The 27,966-nt window shown below is 49.2% G+C and overlaps 1 protein-coding gene across 6 annotated transcripts in view; it reads right to left on the bottom strand.

The window, feature by feature from the left end:
- frem1a (Fras1 related extracellular matrix 1a) overlaps positions 1–27,966 on the bottom strand; it is a 765,391-nt gene that overhangs the window by 62,535 nt on the left and 674,890 nt on the right. For all 6 annotated transcript variants that reach the window (XM_072517132.1, XM_072517134.1, XM_072517130.1 and 3 more), the window contains 2 exons: positions 9,505–9,649; positions 470–599 (listed from right to left, as the gene is read on the bottom strand). In XM_072517132.1, the coding sequence (XP_072373233.1) occupies positions 470–599; positions 9,505–9,649 (275 nt within the window). The remainder of the gene's footprint in view (positions 1–469; positions 600–9,504; positions 9,650–27,966) is intronic.

The raw sequence follows: 27,966 nt of genomic DNA, 5'->3' as shown, positions 1-27,966 counted from the left end.
GGAAGGTAATTGTTGAAGCAGTTGAAGGTAGTTGGGCTGAGGACTCTATCCTGAGGAGTTCCTGAAGCAATGACCTGGTGTTGAGATGATTGGCCTCTCAAAGCCACAACCACCTTGCTGTGCTGGTTCATAAGTCAACTCTGGTCGTTTGAGGTGTTGCCATGGAGAATGCACCAGGGAGCCATTCTCCCTCATGCTATTGTTTAATTCAAAGAAATTGCCATGCCTGGATATGTTTCTTTTGTCTGCAGAGCACAGAAATCCCTATGTATGAATAAATGTCACTTCTAGCTGCAATTCAAATTAGTTAACCACATTGCAAGTCTGACTGATAATCTTAAATTAAGTATAACTAACTGTTAATACTATTTTTGCACACTCAAGACAGTTGAGCAAGTGTTGTCCAGAGCAGAATCATGACTAATGTTAGACATTATATTATGTGTTTGATGCAGTGAGACAGGATTACCTTTATGCCAATAAAGGAAGAATCCATTGAGTATCCAGTCCTCAGGACTTTCACAGAGAACAAACCAACATCTTCACAGACCTGGTACTCTGATTCCACCATTTCTATATGAGACCATTTGAGATCAAGTCTGTAAAATTAGAATATCTCTTTTAATAATAATTCAAATTTTACAAATTTATAGCAGACAGAAAAAGGCAAAATATAATTCCTCAAAATTAAATGTAACTAGATAATTGAGGATATTTAAAAAAAAGTTATAATATATGAGTGTCGCTGGCAAGGCCAGATTTATTTACTGTCCATCCACAATTGCCCTTGAGAGGTACCTTGAGGCACCACCCATTTAAGCAAAGTTAAATATTCTGAGTTGAATACAGGGCATATAAACAAAGCAAATCTTTATAAAATTGCATCGACAGCGCTCACCATTTCAAGAACATCTCCGTTAGACGAGAGTCAAATGTAAGCATGGCACACAACAAATAGCTAATACTGCAAGTGGATTGAGTCAAACTCTGGGACCCATTGACAAACTAGTGAGACAGTTCTAACACAACAAGTAACAATTGGTTTGTTCACTGGCAGTTCCCTTGTCTGTTGGCAGTGATGTTTCACTGAAAAATACAATGGGCGTGATTCAACTGGAAAACACTTTTGGGCGCGTTTAGAGGGTGTTCCTTTTTTAAAAATAATATTTTATTGAGGTATTTGACATCAACATGGTATCATGTGAGAGTATCTTTAAGACATGGATGTTTATGCAATGTACCTTTAAGAAAACAGTGATGTCAGAGAGTGGGTGGCGCTGATGTCAGGTCAGCCATTTTGCAGTTTAGTTTTGCAGTTTGAAAAGAGCTTGGGGAGTGTCTGTGTTTGCAGTGAGCTGGATTTCTGCCATGTAAGACTATCTCTGGGTCATTTGGAAGATTTAAACTCATAATAATAAAGCCTTTAACCTGATGTAATTTTGTTTAAAGGTGTTAAATCTCTTGGAAGTTTGAAGGAACATTTTAAGAAATTATTTACTGTTGCAATATTTCCTGAATTATCTTTGAAGTAAGGGGTGTTAAGAGATCTAATGTTTATTTAAGATGTTAAGTTGAGTTCATGGAATAAACATTGTTTTGTGTTTAAAAACCCACGTGTCCATAATTGTAATCCCACTCCTCGGGAACAAGCCGTGTGCTAGGAAAAGCAACAAATACATTAAAGGGAGAAGTTGGTTGAACTCCATGATACATTTTGGGGTTCTGAAAACGTCTCGCCCATAACAATGGTAAAATAAACATTTTCCCCCCCTCAGCCCAATCTTCACACATCTCAACCATACAACAACAATCCATCCTCCCCGCCACCCCCCCCCCCCCCCCCCCCTCCCACCCTTGGAATACTGCATCTGCTGACATTTTAATTTTCCCCGAGAAAGTCGACGAAGAGCTGCCACCTCTGGGTGAACCCTAACACTGACCCTCTTAAGGCGAACTTTATTTTCTCGAGACTGAGAAACCCAGCCATGTCACTAACCCAGGTCTCTACACCCGGGGGCTTCGAGTCCCTCCACATTAACAAGATCCGTCTCCGGGCTACCAGGGATGCAAAGGCCAAGACATCAGCCTCTTTCGCCCCCTGAACTTCCGGATCTTCCAACACTCCAAAGATCGCTACCTCCGGACTCGGCACCACCCGTGTTTTTAGCACTGTGGACATTGCCGTAGCAAAATCCTGCCGAAACCCTCTAAGCTTCAGGCATGCCCAAAACATGTGGACATGATTTGCTGGGCTTCCCGCGCACCTCGCACACCTATCCTCAACCCTGAAGAACTTATTCATCCTAGCCGCTGTCATGTGTGCCCGGTGGACTACCTTAAATTGTATCAGGCGAAGCCTGGCACGTGATGAGGAGATATTAACCCTGTTTAGGGCATCCGCCCATAGATAGAGGGTGTTTCTTGATGGCTACAGCGGCAAGAAACACACTGCTATTCGATGGCGCTTTGTCATTTTTTTGGACCTCGGCAAAGAACTCCCCGTTGAGGCCGCACTTACATCATTCCCTGCACCGACGAGCTCTGATACAGGCAAACTGGCACTGTGGCACTACCAGACTGGCACCCTGGCAGTGCTTAGGTGGCAGTACCAAGATGCCAGGCTAGGTAGGATACCAACCTGCCCAGAGTCTGACCGCCTGGGGGTCTCCAATGGGCTGGGAGTCCTCCCTCAGGTGCCGTTACGTGGACCACTAAACGGTACCTGGTCAAGGCCTCGCTGGGGAGGCCGTTAGTTCCCATACCCTAGGAGGATAAGGCGGAGACATTTTTAAATGAGCCATTATATGCTGATCTGGATAATACTAATGAGGGTGAGATCATGATGTCTCACAAGATTCGGTTGAATCTCACGATACGTCTCAAGTGTCACGAATCTCGCGAGAGGCCTCTCATGAGATTTAATGGCCTCGTCGCGTCACTAGGTAGGGCGCAATGTGTCTGGTAAATACTGCCTTCCATGCTTACAAAATGCACCGCCTAGAGTGGTGTTGGCATCAAATGCTGCCTATTGGTACAGGAAGGGTTGAAAAATTCTCAACGAGAGGCATGTTTGTGCAAGGAGCCAAAGTGAGCGTCAGTAATGTCGCATGTCATGTGAGAGTACCTTTAAGAAATGGGTGTTTATAAATGGGTGTGTATATAAATATCTGTAGTGAGAGTACCTTTAAGAAATGGGTGTTTATTACTGCAGTGATGTCAGAGACGGGGTGGAGCTGGGCTGTCTGTCAGCTTTTTACTTTTGTTTTAGGCTGTTTGCTGGAGTGTGTGTTTTAGTTGCGTTTTCAGAGCTGGATAGCTGAGTCACAGCCAGAAGGTGTATTAGAGTCTCCCTCTGTAATCGAAAGAATGTAAATCGATCCTATGGTGATTTAAAACTAATAACTGCTCGCAGTAGTGACTTTAACCTGATGTGCTTCTGTTTAAAGTTTTTTTTTTTAAAAAAGTCTCCTGGATGTTAAAAGGACAGCTTATGGATTACTTAGTGTTGTATTCTTTGGGTATTGTATTTGAATTAATGGTTGCTAAGTTGTTCACTGTTTGTTTTAAAAAGGTTAACTTGAATTCATAGAATAAACATTGTTTTGCTTAAAAAAATACTTTTCCATTTCTGCTGTACCACACCTTAGAGTGGGCCGTGTGCTCCCCATACCACAATCTACTAAAAGTTGTGTGTCAGGTGAACTCCATGATACACTTTGGGGTTCTCTAAACCCTGGCCCATAACACACAACAGAGTAGCATCCAAATGGTGGTTCCAGTGAAGCATGGAAAAGATAATCTCGGTTTAAAGAAAGGCTATAGAAACATAGTGATGCTGCAAGTTGTAAAAATGCTACTGGAATTCTTGGTTTTATCTCAAGAAATACGGAACATAAAAGACAAGATGTAACTAAGAGCCCATGTGGATCCTCAATAAAAGTCCTCACAGTTTTGGGCTCCACACAATGTAAAGCAAATTGAGGCAATAGATAGGGTTTAACACTGAGTACCTGGATGCTGCCTAGTTCAGAAAAAAACTAAGTATGCAGAAAGACTTGAAAAATAAGTTTTTGCATTAGAGTACTGCAGATTGTGAGGTAATATATTAGAACTGTTTTAAATGAAACACTTCTGAAAGGCTGAGGTGTAGGGAATAAAATCATTGACAGGTAATACTGAATGTCAGTCTCAAATTAAATGATTTGGGGGGCTCAGACATTGGGGTGCAGTGGAGAGGCTGGGCCTCAAGAGATGGGGGTCGGAGGTCAAGATGTTAGGGGCTTGGGGGAGGGGGTTGCGATCAGGCCTACGCGGGGTTGGGACTCCAGTTGGGAAAGATCAGACCTCGTGAAGGAGGAGAAATCATGATTTGGTCTGGTGGGTGGGATTCAGGTCAGGGGAGTTGCAGGGTGGGTGTTCCAGACGTGTCAGGGAGTGAGAGTTGGTCTAGCGAGGAGGTGGTTTGGGGGTGTGGGAAATCCATGAGGGTTCAGAGTGAGTGGGGAGACGTGCAAGGTCCGGGAGTTGCCCAAGAGGGTCCGTGGGTGTGGGTGGAGTCCCGTGGGGGGATCCGTCTGGTTTTACAATAGTTATCCAAAAGTTAGGAATGTTTGATTCTTCTAATCTTTTTAAGAACTACTGGGGTAACCCTGTCAGGATATTCTAAAGTTTGTGGTTTAAATTGCCGTGCAAATGCTGAGCTGTGAAGATTTTGAGAGGATTCCCCAGTTTTAGGGTAGCCCCCCTTCCGATGCGAGGGGAGCTCAGATGTTGTGAGCCTTTTCATCAATTTGAGGGTTCTAGAACGAGGGACCACAGGCCAGGGTTTTATGCTGGGGTTGATGGAGATCACATCGTTGCCACTACTGCCTAACTGGCAGTTATTTAACCCTCCAACAAGAGCTTAATTGACTGGAAGTAGGATTTCTGTCACGCAATCAGGAGAGTTGTCAGACAATAATATTAGCTATTTCCTGCAATGGCAGGACCTCAGTGGACTGAGACTGGAAGCAGTCCTCATAGCCTAGGTCCATGCAGTCCAGGACCAAGTAAGTTTTGGGGCCTCAGGGTGAGTAGGGGAAGTGAGGCCCAAGGTGAGTGGGGAGAGAGGGGTGGGATACTGGTGGAGAGACCATGGGGGAAGGGAGGACCTGCAGGAATTAATCTTTTGGGGGGATTTGCCCAATAGAACATAGAACATAGAACGATACAGCGCCGTACAGGCCCTTCGGCCCACGATGTTGCACCGAAACAAAAGCCATCTAACCTACACTATGCCATTATCATCCATATGCTTATCCAATAAACTTTTAAATGCCCTCAATGTTGGTGAGTTCACTACTGTGCAGGTAGGGCATTCCACGGCCTCACCACTCTTTGCATAAAGAACCTACCTCTGACCTCTGTCCTATATCTATTACCCCTCAGTTTAAAGCTATGTCCCCTCATGCTAGCCATTTCCATCCGCGGGAGAAGGCTCTCACTGTCCACCTATCTAACCCCCTGATCATTTTGTATGCCTCTATTAAGTCTCCTCTTAACCGTCTTCTCTCTAACGAAAACAACCTCAAGTCCATCAGCCTTTCCTCATAAGATTTCCCCAACAAAGGGACCACATTTGCTATCCTCCAGTCCTCTGGCACTATTCCTGTAGCCAATGATGACATAAAAATCAAAGCCAAAGGCCCAGCAATCTCTTCCCTGGCTTCCCAGAGAATCCTAGGATAAATCCCATCAGGCCCTGGGGACTTATCTATTTTCAGCCTGTCCAGAATTGCCAACACCTCTTCCCTACGTACCTCAATGCCATCTATTCTAATAGCCTGGGTCTCAGCATTCTCCTCCACAACATTATCTTTTTCCTAAGTGAATACTGACGAAAAATATTCATTTAGTATCTCGCCTATCTCTTCAGACTCCACACACAACTTCCCATCCCTGTCCTTGACTGGCCCTACTCTTACCCTAGTCATTCTTTTATTCCTGACATACCTATAGAAAGTTTTTGGGTTTTCCTTGATCCTACCTGCCAAATACTTCTCATGTCCCCTCCTTGCTCGTCTTAGCTCTCTCTTTAGATCCTTCCTCGCTACCTTGTAACTATCCCTCGCCCCAACTGAAACTTCACACCTCAGTGTGAAGAGAGAGTGTTAGCCAGGACCAACACCACCAATGAGAAATGGGTACCAGCTATGATCTAAACAAAGTTAGGTTCAATGTCATACACCGTACAGAGGAAGATGAAACTATTTTGCGACGCCATGCCGATCAGCTGTTTGCTTCACTTTAAAAACATTTTTTAGAGTACCCAATGACTTTTTTTTCCAATTAAGGGGCAATTTAGCGTGGCCAATTCACCTAACCTGCACATCTTTGAGACCCAGATGAGACCCAGACACAGATGAGACCCACGCAGACACGGGAGAATGTGCGAACTCCACACGGACAGTGACCTGGGGCAGGGATCGAACCTGGGTCTTCAGGCCGTGAGGCAGTAGTGCTAACCACTGTGCCACTGAGCTGCTTGCTTCACAAAGTGAGTTTGCAGAAACTGCTCAAGGGATTTTTTAAATCTACATTGGAACAGAGACCAGATAGTTCAGATTCTGTTTCTGAGGAATCTTTAACACGTATCGTAAAAGATAACTACTCAAGAAGTACCATCTACAGAAAAGAATGAGAACACTTCCAAGATCTCAAGTAGCCAAATTAAAAATGGCCAAATTCTACCAAAAAGGAATAGAGGGCCACCACAGAGAATCTGAATTGTATTTATGTATAGAAATAATGATCAGTTGTATAAATGTTACTCATTGTTGTTGCACTAATTAAGTAAAGAGGGAAGGGTGTTATGTATCAGGGAGTACATTCCTGCAGATCTTATGTCATAGAAACAGAGAAATCCACCATTCATTCTGATCATGACTGATCCTCATCTCAGTCCTAAAAGGTTTATCCTCAAACTATGAATAAACTTCTCAGTAAGAATCCAGAGTGTGGGCACTGCCACACCTTTTCTCTTTGTAACAACAGAAAATATAACAAAAGCAATGAAAGCTCATTTTCATAGAATCCCTTCAGTGCAGAACAAGGCCATTCATCCCATTGGGTTTGCCCTGACCCTCTGAAAGAGGCCCACTCCCCTGCAACCCCACCTAACCTTTGGACACTAAAGGACAATTTATCACGGCCAATCCACCTAACCTGCACATCTTTGGACTGTGGGAGGAGAGCGGAGCACCCGGAGGAAACCCACCCAGACACTGGGAGAAAGTTCAAACTCCACTCACACAGTCACCCAAGGTGGGAATTGAACCCGGCTCCCTGGCGCTGTGAGGCAGCAGTTCTAACCACTGTGCCACCATGATGCCCTTTTTAAAAAGTGTACTAAATGATTTCGTAAAATGTTTTAAAAATGTATTCAAAAGGAGGTCCTGCAGAGTGATCACATGTCAGCAGATTGGGTTTGAATTCATGAGCTGATTTCACACTGGAACAGATTATACTAGAGAAACTACTACTGTACTATTATACTAGAGAAAAAGATTAAAAAATTTAAAGCAAAATCTAGCCAATTTTCAATGGATTTTCGCCTGATGAAGAAAGAATAAATAGACTTAATGACTGATATTTACTACAAATAAACTGGGAAAACTAGAAGCAGCTAGGAATCCCAATAATATGGGGCTGGATTCTCTGATTCTGAGGCTATGTCCCCACACTGGCATGGGAACGGTGAAGAAATGGCGTAAAACGGCAACTGATTCACCGTTTTGCTGAGGGCCAGCATGCCGGCTCTAGCTGCCAATACGGCCCAGAGAATTGCAGGGTCCGTGGCCACGCATGCACACAGCGGCGGCCTGCAGCATAGCTTAGGCCTATCGCGGACCCAGCCCATGAAATAGTGCCCCCCTTACGGCATGCTTGCCTTCATCGGCTGAACATTGAGTATAAAAAGTGGCAAGTCATGCTAAAGCTGTAAAGAACCTTAATTCGGCTGCACTTGGTATATAGTGTTCACTTCTGGTCACCACACTACCAGAAGGATGTGGAAGCTTTGGAGAGGGTACAGAAGAGATTTATTTAATCAAGATAATTTTTAAAAAAAATAATTAAAGACTATTATTATCTCCCCTCCAATAGAATTAGCAAATCTCTCTGTAAGTATATTCATCCCAGTCCTGTTCAGCTGTATTTTGTACAGTTTGTAAAAATCCCACCTTTCCCAGAACCTGTCCCAATGCCTCAGTAATCTCTTACCCCAGCTTTCCAGCCAAGGATTTAAGCGCTCAATTCTCTTGTTTCTATTGGGACTGGGAGTAATCCTCCCAGGTGCTGGTTTAGCACAGTGGGCTAAATAGCTGGCTTTTAACGCAGACCAAGGCAGGCCAGCAGCACGGTTCAATTCCCGTACCAGCCTCCCTGAACAGGCGCCGGAATGTTGCGACTAGGGCTTTTCACAGTAACTTCATTTGAAGCCTACTTGTGACAATAAGCGGTTTTCATTTAATTTCAATCCTCAGATTTCTTCTTGAGGTCCTCTTTGCAAACTCCTTCCTAACTCCCTAAAATCTGTTTTCAGGACCTCATCCCCTTTCCTCCCTAAATCATTGGTACCAACATGGACCACGGCCTCTGACCAATCACCTTCGCCCTAGAATAATATCCTGCGGCCACTCCATGACATCCTTTACCCTTTAGGATCTTCCAAATTCTTTCATGTACTTATCTCCATACCTCGTAAATGGCTATATATATTTATATTATTGACCTCAACTGTCCCATGTGGTAGCAAGTTCAGGATTGTAGCATTAGCTCCTGAATTATTTGTTGGATTTATTAATTACTGTCTCATATTTATGGCATCCCTGGTTTTGGGTGTCCTCACAATTAGAAACATTTACTCCACATCTATCCAATCAAATGTTTAATGGTGTGTGTTTGGTCACTTTTTTATTTTCTACAGAAAATAGTCTCTTCAATCTTTTATATCTTGTCAGAGACTGCTGCAGTGTGGAGTGGTGAGGATAGGCCTGTGACTGCTATTGATGGAAATCCAAGCTCCCTCTTGCTCAGTGGAAACTGGTACTTCCGCACAAAAAGGAAAAGAGATTTAAAAAGGATTAATAATCGCATGAAAGTTCTATCTTAATAGGGCTCCTCCTATGTGGAACCTGGAATTACCCAGACTGCTTGTATGGTTCCTTTGTGCGTTTTTTCAAATGGGAATTTTAAAAATATGTGGCAAAACACTGAGATTAGTTCAGTCCATTTTCACATTCAAGAACATTGTGAGTGAAAGCCCAGAGGTGTGTCTGAGCTAAATCTGCTGGTAACCACAGATCACTGCAAAGCACCTGTGACTGTGAATATATTTCCATATAGTTTGATTAAGAGTTTATTTCACTCAGCAACAGGTTCTAATTCTCACCAGACAATTAACAGGTTCACCCACTATTTTAAATAGAGCCAAAAAAATCATTGAAATTTAGACAGATATCTTACGTCTGAGGAACAGCAGAGTTTCCTGTGGAATCTGAAACCTGAAATTCCAAACTGTCTGTTGTTACTTCTGTGGAAGATCTTATGATGTAAATGATTCTCCTGCTGTTCAGGTCTTTCTGTGTGAACTGATTATGAATGAATCCCCCTAGGTGGCAACAAATCACAAGATCAGTCAGTGCAACTTTTAAAATACATGAAAACAGCACTTCAGCCAGTGTTTCATTCATTAATGTAATATAAAGAACAAAGAAAATTACAGCACAGGAACAGGCAACTTCAGCCCTCCCAGCCTGCGCCGATCCAGATCCTTTATCCAAACCTGTCGCTTATTTTCCAAGGATCTACTTCCCTCTGTTCCCCGCCCGTTCATATATCTGTCTAGATGCATCTTAAATGATGCTATCGTGCCCGCTTCTACCACCTCCACGGGCAAAGCGTTCCAGGCACCCACCACCCTCTGCGTAAAAACATTCCAAGCACATCTCCCTTAAACTTTCCCCCTCTCACCTTGAAATCGTGACCCCTTGTAATTGACACCCCCACTCTTGGAAAAAGCTTGTTGCTATCCACCCTGTCCATATATCTCATAATTTTGTAGACCTCAATCAGGTCCTCCCTCAACTTGTGATATCTTGTGATTGATAGTAAATTGAATTCCAAGGATTGTGAGTAATGCATTGTTAGCGTGATTTTTAAAAAAATCATTAAAATGTAGAGTTTCCACTGACACTGCTGTTTCTTGTTGCCTTGAGAAGACTGTCCATTTCAAGAAATTCATCGGTCAGGGATTCTCCTATGAGGAGTATTTGATTTGCACGGTCCGAGACTCTGGGGTTTAGAAGAATGAGAAGTGATCCATTGAAACGTATAAGATTCTGAGAGGATTTGACAGGATATATGTGCGGCAGGATTCCCCATACCGATTCAGCAACCGTTGAGTGACTAGCACGGGCACAATGTGGAACACGGCCAATTCCAATGATTTGGCGGGGTCGGGATTGATACTCGAGAGGCTGAGAAGCTGCAGCTACATAGCTGCATATTAGCACTCCACTCCCGATACACACTCACCCCAGCCATATAGTTCCACTCCCTTGCTCTTTCCCAATACCCCTCCATATGTTTCCTTTTCAGAAATGATCCCATTCAATTTGAATGCATTGATTGGGCCTCTAACAGAATCTCAGGCAGTACATTCCAGATCCAAACCACTCTCAAAGTAAAACAATTTTGACTCTTGCTTTCTTTGCCAATTGCCTTAAATCTGGGCCGTTCACTTCTCAACCCTTCTACCAGTCTGCTCTGTCCAGACCCCTCATGATTTCAAATACCTCTGTAAAATCTCCTTTTAAACATTTCTTCTCCAAAGAGAACAGTCCCAGTTTCTCCAATCTATCTTTGGAACTGAAGTTCCTCAGCACTGGAACAATTTTTGTGATTTCTTTCTGGACCCGCCTAATAGTTTACACCTATTCAAAAGTGTGTTGCCCAGAACTGGATGCAATGCTTCAGTTGAGGTCCAATGAATGTTTTATACAGCTTTATCAAAACTTCCTTGCTCTTATGTTCACTTGGCTTCAAATCTCTCTCAGTTTTGATCCATACATGGACACAAAAGTGGAATTCAAGAGTTGCTATGAGTGTAGCTTTCCTGGACAAAAAGGCATCTACTCAACCAAGTATGACTGTAAGGGGTCAATGAAAGACCTCTATTGTAACTGCAGTCATACTTGACACCAAGAAAGATGGTTGTAGGTCTTGGATACCAATTTTCACAGCTCCAAGATATCAGGGCCAGAATTCCAGTGTCCAACTATTTTCAGCAGCTTCATCGATGATCTTATGCCATAACCTAAAGAAAGAAGCTCTTCAGAAGTGTTCAGGATCATTCAAACTTCTTTAATAATGAAACAGTACATACTAATGTAGCAGTGAGCAGACAATCTCCAGATTTGAGCTGACAAATGCAAGGTAATGGCTGGGATTCTCTGGGCGTTGGGATTCATTTTTCCCACCAGCAGCACACCCCTGCATATAGGTTTCTCAGCCGTGCGAGATGGCTTCAATGGGAAATCCCATTGACAAGCGCGGGAAGAGAAAATCCCGTCGCCAGTGAACAGCGCACCGTCGACAAAGACATAGTTGGGGGACAGGAGAATCCCGCCCAATATTTACATATTTTGTTGCTAGCAATTGACCAAATGAAGAAAAAACAAGACCACCCCTGATCTTCACAGCATCATCATCACAGTGGCTCCCCACTCTTGGATAGTATATAATATAATCGGAACAATAGCATAACAGTACAGAACACGATAATATGATGATGATAATGCATTCTGTGATGGATTCTAACACATGGTTTTGATTAAGGCCATTGGGATTCTGTAGTGGAATGGTCATAAGCAATGCATATCAAGCAAATACTTTTTAAGAAGCAGCACAGTGTTTTTATAAGAATTATAGCTGGCTTAGAAGAAATATGTCAACATTTCAGATTTTATCATGGTGTTTAGATGTGATTTTACGACCATGAATAAACAATAAACGTATTCCAGTGAGAATGGAGTGCATCTGCTGCTATGATGCCATCTATTGGTGCAGCAGCATATCACAGAGAACACATGCTAGTATTTTCAAAATTGATTTCGAGCAAATCATTTGATATTGTCCATCCAGATGTATTAATGCCTGGTGTGCGGTGTGCTCATTGTGTTCAGGTACACAGTGAGTCTGCATGGTACATATCGAAAAATAGCACTGAAGCACATTTGATGATAATAGAGAAATGAAACCCAAACAGTGGGCGTGATCTAACGGCGTGGATCGTGCGAGCCGGTAAGATAGCGGGAGAGGTTAAAATCGGGATCAGCGCCAGGTGCCGATCGATTTCCGATCTAACCATATGCTCCCATTGGCGGGTTCCAGATCCAGCCTAGACATCGTGAGGTACTAATTCACACCAATTGAGGTGTGGGAACGGGCCAGTCGAATTTCGCGGGCCGCAGACCGGAGAATCGCCGGAGATACCCAAAATGGCGATTTTCCGGTACCCCCGCGATTCTGAGGCCCGGACGGGCCGAGCGGCCAGGCCAAAACGGCGGGTTCCCCCCGGCGCCGTCCACACCTGGTCGCTACAGTTGTGGGTGGTGCGTGAACGCTGGGGGGGGCGGCCTGTGGGGGGGCGAGGGGGGATCCTGCACCGGGGGTACCTTAAATGTGGGGTGGCCCGCGATCGGTGCCCACCGATCGTCGGGCCATCCTCTCTGAAGGAGGACCTCCTTCCTTCCGCCGCCCCGCAAGATCCGTCCCCCATTTTCTTGCGGGGCGGATGTGGACTGGACGGCAACCACGCATGCGCGGGTTGGCGCCGGCCAACCTGCGCATGCGCGGATGACGTCCATTATGCGGCGCCGGCCGCGTCATCTAATCGGCGCCCCTTTTACGCGGGTGACAAGGCCTCGCGCGGGTATATGACGCGGCCCCGATACTGGCCCATTGTCAGGGCCTGAATCGGTCGCGACCGGGCCGTCGTGAACCTCGATGGCGTTCACGACGACCCGGCCACTTCGGCGTGGGGGTGGAGAATCGCGCCCCCTGTGCGTGCTAATATATTGTGGCATTTCACAATCTACAGCCAACAAATGCATCCTCAAAGTCATGGATGCCAGGGGCTGGATTCTCTGCAGCCTCACGGCAAAATTGTGAAACGCGATCGGCTGGAGAATTGGATTGGCCGGAGAATTGGCTCCGACGCCGAAATCGGCATCGACGGCGGTTTCGCGCCGATTTCCGATTCTCCGAACTCCCCAATACGACGGAATTGCGGCGCCCACCGTGCGGCCAGGAATATCGCATGAGGTACCCCGATGACCGATTCTCCAGGGGGCTCAGCGATTCTGTGAAATCCCAATGCCGTGGTTCTAATCACGTATAAAAATCCTTGAAGCCAGCGTGATGGGTGTTGCAGCGGCGGAAGGAGGTAGGTGATTGTGTGGGGGAACTGCGGGCACCCGAAATGGACACCAGCGGTGGCTGCTGCGGGGGTGTGGGGGGGCCTGCCACGGTCGGGGGATGGTCGGCGATCGGGGAAGTGGGGCAGAGGGGGGGGGACAGACCGAGCAGTCGGAGACCCACCGCCTTCTGTATGGGTGGGTGCAGGCCCCTTCCCCGGTCACCCCACTCAACCGGCAACATCCACCGGGGGGAACACCCAGAGCCACACTGGCGGCAGCCCCCAGTGAGGGCAGTGCCATCAAACGGTGGCCCTGGCAGCAGGGACGGGCACCAGGAGCACAGGCCGGGGGTGGGGGGCATGCGAGGCTGGAGGGCGCACTGCCAATCGGGGTGACCGTGTAGCCCATGGCACCTGGTTGTGCACGGGTCCATGCGCCATGATAACATTGTGTCGCCTCACCCCTTGCAGATGATAATGTTTGGGAACCAACCAGCGATGTTGGCCGCCATGGCAGGGGCCGCTGCCTTGCATGCAGCCCTGTGGCAGCATGAGTGCATGTGGCTCAGAGAGAAGGCGGAGGCTGCAGCAGAGGAGCGGGCCGCAGAGGGGCAAGTGGCAGCCGCTCAGGCTGGAGGGCCGCTCTGCCTGACAGGCCGAGGAGGGGGAACAAGACCAGGGGGAGCAACGGATGAGGATGAGGAGGAGGAGGTGGTGCCAAGGAGCCACCTGATGAGGCCCCGCGTGTACCGGCGCCACATGTCCTTCAATGACCTCCCAGACCGGGCATGCAGTAGGAGATTGCGGATGAGCCAGGAAACCGTCACTCACATCTACCACATAATGGCACACCTGGCACTGCATGGGTCTGGGGGAGGACACCCGATAACGGTGGCCGGCAAGATGACGGTCGCCCTCAACTTCTATGCCACTGGGTCGTTCCACTCGCCGAGTGGGGACCTGTCCGGCATCTCGTAGGCATCGGTGCTCAGGTGCATCTGCGCCACTACAGATGCCCTGTATGCCCTTGCGGACTGGTACATACAGTTCCCTGTGGACTGCGCCCACCAGGATGCCCATGATCCAGGGGTCATCGATGGGGTGCATGTCGCCCTACGGGCACCGGCGGATATTAGGCCGATGTTCACGAACAGGAAGGGGTACCACTCCATGAACGTTCAGGTGGTCTGTGACCACCAGATGACGATCCTGCATGTCTGGGCTCTGTACCCGGGCTGTGTGCATGACTCATTTATCCTGGCGCAATCATTCATCCCCGGCATGTTCGAAGGACACCCCCACCCCCCAACGGCGGGGCTGGTTGCTGGGCGACAGGGGTTATCCGTTGTGGTCGTGGCTGATGACGCCACAGAGTGACGTGGATAACCGCTATAATGATGCCCATTGTGCGACCTGGGGTATGTTGGATAGGTGCTTCGGGGTGCTGAAGATGCGCTTCAGGTGCCTGGACCGCTCTGGAGAGGCCCTCCAGTACGAGTCAAGGAGGGCCGGCCGCATCGTTGTGGTCTGCTGCATCCTCCACAACATCGTGCAGCAGAGGGGCAAAGTGCTGGAGGAGCATGAGGAGCAAGGACTGGCCTCGTCAGATGAGGAGGAGGAGGCGGGGGAGAGGGACAATGTGTGGGACATGGGGGCTGGACATGGACAGAGGCTGCACTAAGCCACCAGCAGGGCCAGAGAGCTTTGATCGTTGCACGTTTCACCAACTGGGGGGGGGGGGGTTGTTGCGCAGGGGCACAGACACCACAAACCACACTCCCTCACCTCCCCCAACACCGAACCACCCGCATGCACACCACCCCTCCATTATACATCCACCGACGGCACAACGAGCTGGAGGCAGTGTTGACTGTGACTGCAGGTCTGGTCCATGGGACGGAGGATTAAGACAGCCCGCTCTGCGATATGAGCTCCACATCGTTAGACAATGTCTGACTCATGCCCACAGTAGCACCCTACACCTGGGTGGTCCCTGCATGTGAGCTGCCTACTCCATCACATGGCCCTGTCCATTCGCTGGGGATGGTGTGATGGAGATGTCCGGGAGGGGGGGGGGGTCTTCCATCACCCTTCACCCAGAATGGCCCGCACTTCCCGCACCATTCCTGCACAGTATAAAAGTGATCCCCCACAGTGCAGACTTTGTTTGCACTGAGTGCTGAATTTGGTGCATTTGAGTGCGATAGTGAGAGTTTGGTGACCGAGGGAGTATAAGGCTTTATTTTTATCTAAAGTTTAGTCTTTCTTTTATTTAGTTAATTAACTTAAAAGTTGCTGTTTGGTTTAGAAGAAGGTGAATTTTCAATCAGCTTTAAACAGGCTTCTACTTGTAGGCACTTGCAGCTGGAGCTTGTTAATTAGTTAATTGGATTAGGCCGTTTTTCAGAGGCTAGATTCACAGTATAAACGTGATCCCCTACAGTGCAGACTTTGTTTGCACTGATTGCTGAATTTGGTGCATTTGAGTGCGATAGTGAGAGTTTGGTGACCGAGGGAGTTAGGTGAGGAGGGAGTCAGGTGCTCCTTTCATTTTGTGTCCGACATTTCCGCAAAGAGTGAGACGAGAGCCAGGAGTTTACAGAAAGTGTAGCTGACTGGGAGCAGAGTCGGAGGGCGGAGATCTAGTTAGTCCACACGGCAGCTATATTCTGTAAGGTAAGAGGGGATGGAGGCTAGGACAGTTACATGCTCCTCCTGTAGGATGTGGGTGGTGAGGGATACCATCGGTGTCCCCGCTGACTATACCTGCGGGAAGTGCACCCAACTTCAGCTGCTCAAAGACCGTGTTAGGGAACTGGAGCTGAAGCTGGATGAACTTCGGATCATCCGGGAGGCAGAGGGGGTGATTGAGAAGAGTTACAGGGAGGTAACCACACCCAAGGCACAGGACAAGAATAGCTGGGTTACAGTCAGGGGGAAAAAAACAAACAGGCAGACAGTGCAGGGATCCCTCGTGGCCGTTCCCCTTCAAAACAAGTATACCGTTTTGGATGCTGTTGGGGGGATGACCTACGGGGGGAAGGCCCTAGCGGCCAGGTCTCTGGCACTGAGTCTGGCTCTGGGGCTCAGAAGGGAAGGGGGGAGAATAGAAAAGCAATAGTTGTAGGAGATTCAATGGTTAGGGGAATAGATAGGAGATTCTGTGGTCGCGAGCGAGACTCCCGGAAGGTATGTTGCCTCCCGGGTGCCAGGGCCAGGGATGTCTCGGATTGTGTCTTCAGGATCCTTAAGGGGGAGGGGGAGCAGCCAGAAGTCGTGGTGCACATTGGTACCAACGACATAGGTAGGAAAAGGGGTGTGGAGGTAATAAACAAGTTTAGGGAGTTAGGCTGGAAGTTAAAAGCCAGGACAGAGTTGTCATCTCTGGTTTGTTGCCGGTGCCACGTGATAGCGAGGCTAGGAATAGGGAGAGAGTGCAGTTGAACATGTGGCTGCAGGAATGGTGTAGGAGGGAGGGCTTCAGGTATTTGGATAATTGGAGCGCATTCTGGGGAAGGTGGGACTTGTACAAGCAGGACGGGTTGCATCTGAACCAGAGGGGCACCAATATCCTGGGAGGGAGGTTTTCTAGTACTCTTCGGGAGGGTTTAAACTAATTTGGCTGGGGAATGGGAACCGGATTTGTAGTCCAGCAACTAAGGTAGCCGATATTCAGGACGCCAAAGCGTGTAATAAGGCAGTGGGGAAGGGAACACTGACAAAGGAGAGTACTTGCAGGCACGGAGATGGGTTGAAGTGTGTATACTTCAACGCAAGAAGCATCAGGAATAAGGTGGGTGAACTTAAGGCATGGATCGGTACTTGGGACTACGATGTGGTGGCCATCACGGAAACTTGGATAGAAGAGGGGCAGAAATGGTTGTTGGAGGTCCCTGGTTATAGATGTTTCAATAAGATTAGGGAGGGTGGTAAAAGAGGTGGGGGGGTGGCATTATTAATTAGAGATAGTATAACAGCTGCAGAAAGGCAGTTCGAGGAGTATCACCCTATTGAGGTAGTATGGGTTGAAGTCAGAAATAGGAAAGGAGCAGTCACCTTGTTAGGAGTTTTCTATAGGCCCCCCAATAGTAGCAGAGATGTGGAGGAACAGATTGGGAAACAGATTTTGGAAAGGTGAAGTCATAGGGTAGTAGTCATGGGCGACTTTAACTTCCCAAATATTGAGTGGAAACTCTTTAGATCAAATAGTTTGGATGGGGTGGTGTTTGTGCAGTGTGTCCAGGAAGCTTTTCTAACACAGTATGTACATTGTCCGATTTAGTACTGGGTAATGAACCAGGGCAAGTGATAGATTTGTTAGTGGGGGAGCATTTTGGAGATAGTGACCACAATTCTGTGACTTTCACTTTAGTAATGGAGAGGGATAGGTACGTGCAACAGGGCAAGGTTTACAATTGGGGGAAGGGTAAATACGATGTTGTCAGACAAGAATTGAAGTGCATAAGTTGGGAACATAGGCTGTCAGGGAAGGACACAAGTGAAATGTGGAACTTGTTCAAGGAACAGGTGCTACGTGTCCTTGAAATGTATGTCCATGTCAGGCAGGGAAGAGATGGTCGAGTGAGGGAACCATGGTTGACAAGAGAGGTTGAATGTCTTGTTAAGAGGAAAAAGGTGACTTATGTAAGGCTGAGGAAACAAGGTTCAGACAGGGCATTGGAGGGATACAAGACAGCCAGGAGGGAACTGAAGAAAGGGATTAGGAGAGCTAAGAGAGGGCATGAACAATCTTTGGCGGGTAGGATCAAGGAAAACCCCAAGGCCTTTTACACATATGTGAGAAATATGAGAATGACTAGAGCGAGGGTAGGTCCGATCAAGGACAGTAGCGGGAGATTGTGTATTGAGTCTAAAGAGATAGGAGAGGTCTTGAATGAGTACTTTTCTTCTGTATTTACAAATGAGAGGGGCGATATTGTTGGAGAGGACAGTGTGAAACAGATTGGTAAGCTCGAGGAAATACTTGTTAGGAAGGAAGATGTGTTGGGCATTTTGAAAAACTTGAGGATAGACAAGTCCCCCGGGCCTGACGGGATATATCCAAGGATTCTATGGGAAGCAAGAGATGAAATTGCAGAGCCGTTGGCAATGATCTTTTCGTCCTCACTGTCAACAGGGGTGGTACCAGGGGATTGGAGAGTGGCGAATGTCGTGCCCCTGTTCAAAAAAGGAACTAGGGATAACCCTGGGAATTATAGGCCAGTTAGTCTTACTTCGGTGGTAGGCAAAGTAATGGAAAGGGTACTGAAGGATAGGATTTCTGAGCATCTGGAAAGACACTGCTTGATTAGGGATAGTCAGCACGGATTTGTGAGTGGTAGGTCTTGCCTTACAAGTCTTACTGAATTCTTTGAGGAGGTGACCAAGCATGTGGATGAAGGTAAAGCAGTGGATGTAGTGTACATGGATTTTAGTAAGGCATTTGATAAAGTTCCCCATGGTAGGCTTAAGCAGAAAGTAAGGAGGCATGGGATAGTGGGAAATTTGGCCAGTTGGATAACGAACTGGCTAACCGATAGAAGTCAGAGAGTGGTGGTGGATGGCAAATATTCAGCCTGGATCCCAGTTACCAGTGGCGTACCGCAGGGATCAGTTCTGGGTCCTCTGCTGTTTGTGATTTTCATTAATGACTTGGATGAGGGAGTTGAAGGGTGGGTCAGTAAATTTGCAGACGATACGAAGATTGGTGGAGTTGTGGATAGTAAGGAGGGCTGTTGTCGGCTGCAAAGAGACATAGATAGGATGCAGAGCTGGGCTGAGAAGTGGCAGATGGAGTTTAACCCTGAAAAGTGTGAGGTTGTCCATTTTGGAAGGACAAATATAAATGCGGAATACAGGGTTAACAGTAGAGTTCTTGGCAATGTGGAGGAGCAGAGAGATCTTGGGGTCTATGTTCATACATCTTTGAAAGTTGCCACTCAAGTGGATAGAGTTGTGAAGAAGGCCTATGGTGTGCTCGCGTTCATTAACAGAGGGATTGAATTTAAGAGCCGTGAGGTATTGATGCAGCTGTACAAAACTTTGGTAAGGCCACATTTGGAGTACTGTGTACAGTTCTGGTCGCCTCATTTTAGGAAGGATGTGGAAGCTTTGGAAAAGGTGCAAAGAAGATTTACCAGGATGTTGCATGGAATGGAGAGTAGGTCTTACGAGGAAAGGTTGAGGGTGCTAGGCCTTTTCTCATTAGAACGGAGAAGGATGAGGGGCGACTTGATAGAGGTTTATAAGATGATCAGGGGAATAGATAGAGTAGACAGTCAGAGACTTTTTCCCCGGGTGGAACAAACCATTACAAGGGGACATAAATTTAAGGTGAAAGGTGGAAGATATAGGAGGGATATCAGAGGTAGGTTCTTTACCCAGAGAGTAGTGGGGGCATGGAATGCACTGCCTGTGGAAGTAGTTGAGTCGGAAACATTAGGGACCTTCAAGCAGCTAATTGGATAGGTACATGGATTACGGTAGAATGATATAGTGTAGATTTATTTGTTCTTAAGGGCAGCATGGTAGCATTGTGGATAGCACAATTGCTTCACAGCTCCAGGGTCCCAGGTTCGATTCCGGCTTGGGTCACTGTCTGTGTGGAGCCTGCGCGTCCTCCCCGTGTCTGCGTGGGTTTCCTCCGGGTGCTCCGGTTTTCTCCCACAGTCCAAAGATGTGCGGGTTAGGTGAATTGGCCAATGATAAATTGCCCTTAATGTCCAAATTGCCCTTGGTGTTGGGTGGAGGTGTTGAGTTTGGGTAGGGTGCTCTTTCCAAGAGCCGGTGCAGAATCAAAGGGCCGAATGGCCTCCTTCTGCACTGTAAATTCAATGATAATCTATGATTAATCTAGGACAAAGGTTCGGCACAACATCGTGGGCCGAAGGGCCTGTTCTGTGCTGTATTTTCTATGTTCTATGCACCCATCAGGCAGAGCACAGATGCAGCTTTCATCGATGATAACATGTGTTTAATGTAAATACTTACATACAGTCTGTGCCCTAGCCCTTATAACTAAAATGTGCCCGTGCCAACATATTTAGTGTCTATCTTTCTGGCCCTACGGGCCCTATCATTACGCCTAGGTGGTTCCCCAGACGGCACAGCAGGAGTGGAAGGGGACTGCTGTGACTCCTGCCCTGCGACTAGGGTCCCCGTTGGCACACGTTTCCTGGGGTGGCCCAGCCTGGATAGGCCAGGCTGCTAGTCGGGAGTCCCGGGTGGCGTGGTGCCGACTTGTTCTGCCCGCTGTCCACCAGATGCACCAGGGACTGGAGGGTGGGAGTCCGATGAGCTGCTGTGTTCCGGAACCTCCCTTACAGGAGTCACCAGCACGGGCCCCACCACCCCCTCCTCCCTCGGGGTGCCCGATGGCCCCCGGGCCTCTCCATGGGATGGGGTTGCGAATGGAGCCAAACCCCGAGGTCCCCCCGACACCTGGCGCTGCTAGTCCTGGAGGCCCGCTCTGGTATCGACCAGGGTCTGAACGTTAGCGGCCATGGAGCTCAGAGAGTGGGCCATCCCTGACTCGGATTGTGAGACCTCCCTCTGGGATTGGGAGACCTCCCTCTGGGACTGCGCCATCTCCCTCTGGGTCTGTGCGACGCTGGCCAGCACTTGGGCAATGACGCGGATGCTCTCAGCCATGGCCTGCTGAGACTGGGCCATCACCTGAGCAATGCCGCCGATGCTCTCAGCAATGGCCTGCTGGGACTGGGCCATTCTGAGGAGTACCGCTGCAACCTGCAGCTGGCTCTGGCACATGGCTGCCTGTGAGTGGGCAGCCATGTCCTGGGTCACGGCCCCCACCTGCACATACTGCCCCAGGCCTTGCATAACCTGACCCATGTCCGACACCTTCGTTCCCATAGCCTCCACCGCGGACGCCACCCGTGCGGTTTCGGCCTGGGTGGCATGCACGGCCGGCACCACTCCCTACTCCTGCAGGCGGTTGGACTCCTCCATCTGCACCTGCAGGTGCTGGAAGATGGCCGTCATCCCCTTCTCTGGTCCCTGGGTGACTGACTGCACCTGATCTATGGGTGGGGCTGGATATTCCAGGAACCCGGGACCCGTCTGGGCAGCAGCTGGTTGCTGTGTCCGGGCTGCCCCCTGACCGCCCGACCCCTCAGCTGCTCCTACTTCCACCTGCTGTACCAGAGCGACTGTGTGGTGCTCACCAGTAAGTGTCCCAGGAACCTCCTCGTTAAAGAGCCCAACCGAGGTGATAGTTTCTGTGATGGTGGAGGGTGTAGGAGATAGCAATGATGGAAAGTCTATGTCATCATCGGACCCAAAGTCTGGGGTCTCCTGTATCATGTTGGTTTCCCTGTGTCGTTGTGTGGCTGTTCCCTGTGTCGTTGTGTGTCCGTCCACTGTGTGTTGGTTCTGCGTTGTGTGCTGTGTGCCCATCCCCTGTGTGTTGGTTTCCCGTGTGTCTGCCCCCTGTGTGTTGGTCCTGTGTCGTTATGTGCTGTGTGTCCGTCCCGTGTGTTGGTATCCTGTGTGTCGGTCCCCTGTGTCGTTGTGGGCTGTGTCCATCCCCTGTGTGTCTGTCCCCTGTGTTGTTGCGTGCTGTGTGTCTGTCCCCTGTGTTCCCGTCCCCTGGGTCACGGTGTCCTGGTTTGTCTCGGGTGGAGGGCTGTTGTTACGGCTGCCCTTTCCCTCGGTGCTGGGGTGCACCGGCCCTGGCACTGGCTGGGGGCAGGGGGTGCCGGATGGGCCAGGACCATTGCTGGCTGGTCCTGCAAGACACAAGACAGCATGTATGGTTAGACAGATGGACGGGGGTGAGGCGTGATGTGGTGAGGGGGTGGGGATTGGGTGTGGGGGTTGGGGTGAGGAGTTGGAGCGAGGGGTTGGGGGTGGGCACGTGTTGTGAGGGGCCGCAACAAGGCGGGGGGTCTCACTTGGTGGCGCAACCCATGTGTGTGGGTAGGGTACTCATGGTGCCAGGGGTAGGGTACTCACCCTGGCTGCCCGGAGGAGGTCATGCAGCTTCTTCCTACACTGGTCCGCAGTCTTGGCCACCGGCCCGACGGACTCGGCCACCTCCGCCCACACATGCTGAAAGATGGCGCCTGCTGTCCTGCGGCCCGGCCCAGGGTACAGAACCAGCCTCCTCTCCTCCACTGCACCCAGAAAGGTGTCCAATTCGCTGTACCGGAATCTCGGGGCTGCTCATATGGCGGCCATCTTGTCTGCGACGGCTGTGTGCTGGGGGAGAATGCTTTTCAGCAACCGAGGTGTCACGTCAATGATGCAACCCGCGCATTGCCGGCTGCTCCCTCGGGCGTTTCATGTTGCGCCCTTGCTGGCCCCTAGTGGGCCGTTGAATTGCTGCACCTCGGGGCCCAATGACGCCATCGTGAAACTCCTCGGTTTTCACGATGGCGTCAACACTTAACCCCATTATCAGAGAATCCAGCCCGCTGTATGTCCAGGCATCAGATTATATAAATTTTGCGCTGGACCAAGTCTATCAAGATGTCCAGGCAGCAGTGTTCTCCATCATCGCAGCAATGCCCCAGGTCCAAGGGGGTAATTAATTGCACAAAGGTTGCCTGCGGGGAAGTGCCCTTCATTAAAAGAAAATGGGTTCCACTCCCTGAATGTTCAACTCGAGTGTAACCACCACCTCCGGATAATGCATGTGTGTGCAAGCTTCCCTCCTCCGGACCATGCACGTATGTGCACAACGGCTAAATCCTGGGACATTCGGAGATCCCCAGCATCTTTGAGGACCACTCCAGGTTGAGGGGTTGGCTCTTGGGGGATAAGGGGTACCAGCTGAGATCCTGACTAATGACGCCAGTACAGAGGGCGGAGATTGATGCAGAGACCCGATACAACAAGGCTCATGTTGCACCCGTGCTGTCATTGCTGCTCAAAATGTGATTTGGATGTCTTTTTTTTTTAAATAAATATTTTATTGAAAATATTTGGTCAACCAACACAGTACATTGTGCATCCTTTACACAATATTATAACAACACAAATAACAATGACCTATTTTATAAAAAAAAAAATGAATAAATAATAAATAACAAAAATGAAAACTAACCCTAATTGGCAACTGCCTTATCACAAGTAACACTCTCCAAAAATATAATTTAACAGTCCAATATATAATTATCTGTAGCAACGACCTATACATATTATACAGTATATATTAACAACCCTGAGGAGTCCTTCTGGTTCCTCCTCCCCCCGACCCCCCCCCCCCCCCCCGCCACCCCCACCCCCCCCCCCCCCCCCCCCCCCCCCCCCCGCCTCCCCCCTCCCCGATCCTGGGCTGCTGCTGCTGCCTTCTTTTTTCCATTCCATCTATCTTTCTGCGAGGTATTCGACGAATGGTTGCCACCGCCAGGTGAACCCTTGAGCCGACCCTCTTAGAACAAACTTAATCCGCTCTAGTTTTATAAACCCTGCCATGTAATTTCTCCAGGTCTCCACCCCCGGGGGCTTGGCTTCTTTCCACATTAACAATATCCTGCGCCGGGCTACTAGGGACGCAAAGGCCAAAACATCGGCCTCTCTCGCCTCCTGCACTCCCGGCTCTTGTGCAACCCCAAATATAGCCAACCCCCAGCTTGGTTCGACCCGGACCCCCACTACTTTTGAAAGCACCTTTGTCACCCCCATCCAAAACCCCTGTAGTGCCGGGCATGACCAAAACATATGGGTATGATTCGCTGGGCTTCTCGAGCACCTCGCACACCTATCCTCCACCCCAAAAAATTTACTGAGTCGTGCTCCAGTCATATGCGCCCTGTGTAATACCTTAAACTGAATCAGGCTTAGCCTGGCACACGAGGACGACGAGTTTACCCTGCTTAGGGCATCTGCCCACAGCCCCTCCTTGATCTCCTCCCCCAGCTCTTCTTCCCATTTCCCTTTTAGTTCATCTACCATAGTCTCCCCTTCGTCCCTCATTTCCCTATATATATCTGACACCTTACCATCCCCCACCCATGTCTTTGAGATCACTCTGTCCTGCACCTCTTGTGTTGGGAGCTGCGGGAATTCCCTCACCTGTTGCCTCGCAAAAGCCCTCAGTTGCATATACCTGAATGCATTCCCTTGGGGCAACCCATATTTCTCGGTCAGCGCTCCCAGACTCGCGAACTTCCCATCCACAAACAGATCTTTCAGTTGCGTTATTCCTGCTCTTTGCCACATTCCATATCCCCCATCCATTCCCCCCGGGGCAAACCTATGGTTGTTTCTTATCGGGGACCCCCCCAAGGCTCCAGTCTTCCCCCTATGCCGTCTCCACTGTCCCCAAATCTTCAGTGTAGCCACCACCACCGGGCTTGTGGTGTAGTTCCTCGGTGAGAACGGCAATGGGGCTGTCACCATAGCCTGTAGGCTAGTCCCCCTACAGGACGCCCTCTCTAATCTCTTCCACGCCGCTCCCTCCTCCTCTCCCATCCACTTACTCACCATTGAAATATTAGCGGCCCAATAATACTCACTTAGGCTCGGTAGTGCCAGCCCCCCCTATCCCTGCTACGCTGTAAGAATTCCTTCCTCACTCTCGGGGTCTTCCCGGCCCACACAAAACCCATGATGCTCTTTTCAATCCTTTTAAAAAAAGCCTTCGTGATCATCACCGGGAGGCACTGAAACACAAAGAGGAATCTCGGGAGGACCACCATCTTAACTGCCTGCACCTTCCCTGCCAGTGACAGGGATACCATATCCCATCTCTTGAAATCCTCCTCCATTTGTTCCACCAACCGCGTTAAATTTAACCTATGCAATGTGCCCCAATTCTTGGCTATCTGGATCCCCAGGTAACGAAAGTCCCTTGTTACCTTCCTCAACGGTAGGTCCTCTATTTCTCTACTCTGCTCCCCTGGATGCACCACAAACAACTCACTTTTCCCCATGTTCAATTTATACCCTGAAAAATCCCCAAACTCCCCAAGTATCCGCATTATTTCTGGCATCCCCTCCGCCGGGTCTGCCACGTATAGTAGCAAATCGTCTGCATACAAAGATACCCGGTGTTCTTCTCCTCCTCTCAGTACTCCCCTCCACTTCTTGGAACCCCTCAACGCTATCGCCAGGGGCTCAATCGCCAGTGCAAACAATAATGGGGACAGAGAGCATCCCTGCCTTGTCCCTCTATGGAGCCGAAAATATGCAGATCCCCGTCCATTCGTGACCACGCTCGCCATCGGGGCCCTATACAACAGCTGCACCCATCTAACATACCCCTCTCCAAAACCAAATCTCCTCAACACCTCCCACAAATAATCCCACTCCACTCTATCAAATGCTTTCTCGGCATCCATCGCCACTACTATCTCCGTTTCCCCCTCTGGTGGGGCCATCATCATTACCCCTAACAGCCTCCGTATATTCGTGTTCAGCTGTCTCCCCTTCACAAACCCAGTTTGGTCCTTGTGGACCACCCCCGGGACACATTCCTCAATTCTCATTGCCATTACCTTGGCCAGGATCTTGGCATCTACATTTAGGAGGGAAATAGGTCTATAGGACCCGCATTGTAGCGGGTCCTTTCCCTTCTTTAAGAGAAGCGATATCGTTGCTTCAGACATAGTCGGGGGCAGTTGTCCCCTTTCCTTTGCCTCATTAAAGGTCCTCGTTAATACCGGGGTGAGCAAGTCCACATATTTTCTATAGAATTCGACTGGGAATCCATCCGGTCCCGGGGCCTTTCCCGCCTGCATGCTCCTAATTCCTTTAACCACTTCTTCTACCTCGATCTGTGCTCCCAGTCCCACCCTTTCCTGCTCTTCCACCTTGGGAAATTCCAGCCGATCCAAAAAGCCCATCATTCTCTCCCTCCCATCCGGGGGTTGCGCTTCATATAATTTTTTATAAAATGTCTTGAACACTCCATTCACTCTCTCCGCTCCCCGCTCCATCTCTCCTTCCTCATCCCTCACTCCCCCCATTTCCCTCGCTGCTCCCCTTTTCCTCAATTGGTGTGCCAGCAACCTGCTCGCCTTCTCCCCATATTCGTACTGTACACCCTGTGCCTTCCTCCATTGTGCTTCTGCAGTGCCCGTAGTCAGCAAGTCAAATTCTACATGTAGCCTTTGCCTTTCCCTGTACAGTCCCTCCTCCGGTGCTTCCGCATATTGTCTGTCCACCCTCAAGTTCTTGCAGCAACCGCTCCCGTTCCTTACTCTCCTGCTTCCCTTTATGTGCCCTTATTGATATCAGCTCCCCTCTAACCACCGCCTTCAACGCCTCCCAGACCACTCCCACCTGGACCTCCCCATTATCATGGAGTTCCAAGTACTTTTCAATGCACCCCTTAGACACACCCCCTCATCTGCCATTAGTCCCATTTCCATTCTCCAGGGTGGGCGCCCTCCTGTTTCCTCCCCTATCTCCAAGTCTACCCAGTGTGGAGCGTGATCCGAAATGGCAATAGCCGTATACTCCGTTCCCCTCACCTTCGGGATCAACGCCCTTCCCAGCACAAAAAAGTCTATTCGCGAGTAGACTTTATGGACATAGGAGAAAAACGAGAACTCCTTACTCCTAGGTCTGCTAAATCTCCACGGGTCTACACCTCCCATCTGCTCCATAAAATCTTTAAGTACCTTGGCTGCTGCCGGCCTCCTTCCAGTCCTGGACTTCGACCTATCCAGCCCTGGTTCCAACACCGTATTAAAATCTCCCCCCATTATCAGCTTTCCCAGCTCTAGGTCCGGAATGCGTCCTAGCATCCGCCTCATAAAATTGGCATCATCCCAGTTCGGGGCATATACGTTTACCAAAACCACCATCTCCCCCTGTAGTTTGCCACTCACCATCACGTATCTGCCCCCGTTATCCGCCACTATAGTCTTTGCCTCTAACATTACCCGCTTCCCCACTAATATAGCCACCCCCCTGTTTTTCGCATCTAGCCCCGAATGTAACACCTGCCCCACCCATCCTTTGCGTAGCCTAACCTGGTCTATCAGTTTCAGGTGCGTTTCCTGTAACATAACCACATCTGCCTTAAGTTTCTTAAAGTGTGCGAGTACCCGTGCCCTCTTTATCGGCCCGTTCAGCCCTCTCACGTTCCACGTGATCAGCCTGGTTGGGGGGCTTCCTACCCCCCCCTTGTCGATTAACCATCCCCTTTTTCCAGCTCCTCACCCGGTTCCCATGCAGCTGTATCTCCCCCAGGCGGTGCCCCCCGCCCATCCCCTCCCATACCAGCTCCCCCCTCGCCCCAGCAGCAGCAACCCAGTAATTCCCCCCTCCCACCCCCCCCCCCGCTAGATCCCCCGCTAGCGTAATTACTCCCCCCATGTTGCTCCCAGAAGTCAGCAAACTCTGGCCGACCTCGGCTTCCCCCCCGTGACCTCGGCTCGCACCGTGTGACGCCCCCTCCTTCCTGCTTCTCTATTCCCGCCATGATTATCATAGCGCGGGAACCAAGCCCGCGCTTCTCCCTTGGCCCCGCCCCCAATGGCCAACGCCCCATCTCCTCCACCTCCCCTCCTCCCCCCATCTCCACCTGTGGAAGA

Source organism: Scyliorhinus torazame, chromosome 9 (genome assembly GCF_047496885.1).
Source record: "Scyliorhinus torazame isolate Kashiwa2021f chromosome 9, sScyTor2.1, whole genome shotgun sequence".
Taxonomy (NCBI): domain Eukaryota; kingdom Metazoa; phylum Chordata; class Chondrichthyes; order Carcharhiniformes; family Scyliorhinidae; genus Scyliorhinus; species Scyliorhinus torazame.
Note: the sequence above shows the minus strand (reverse complement) of the source record. Positions and strands in the feature narration are given on the sequence as shown.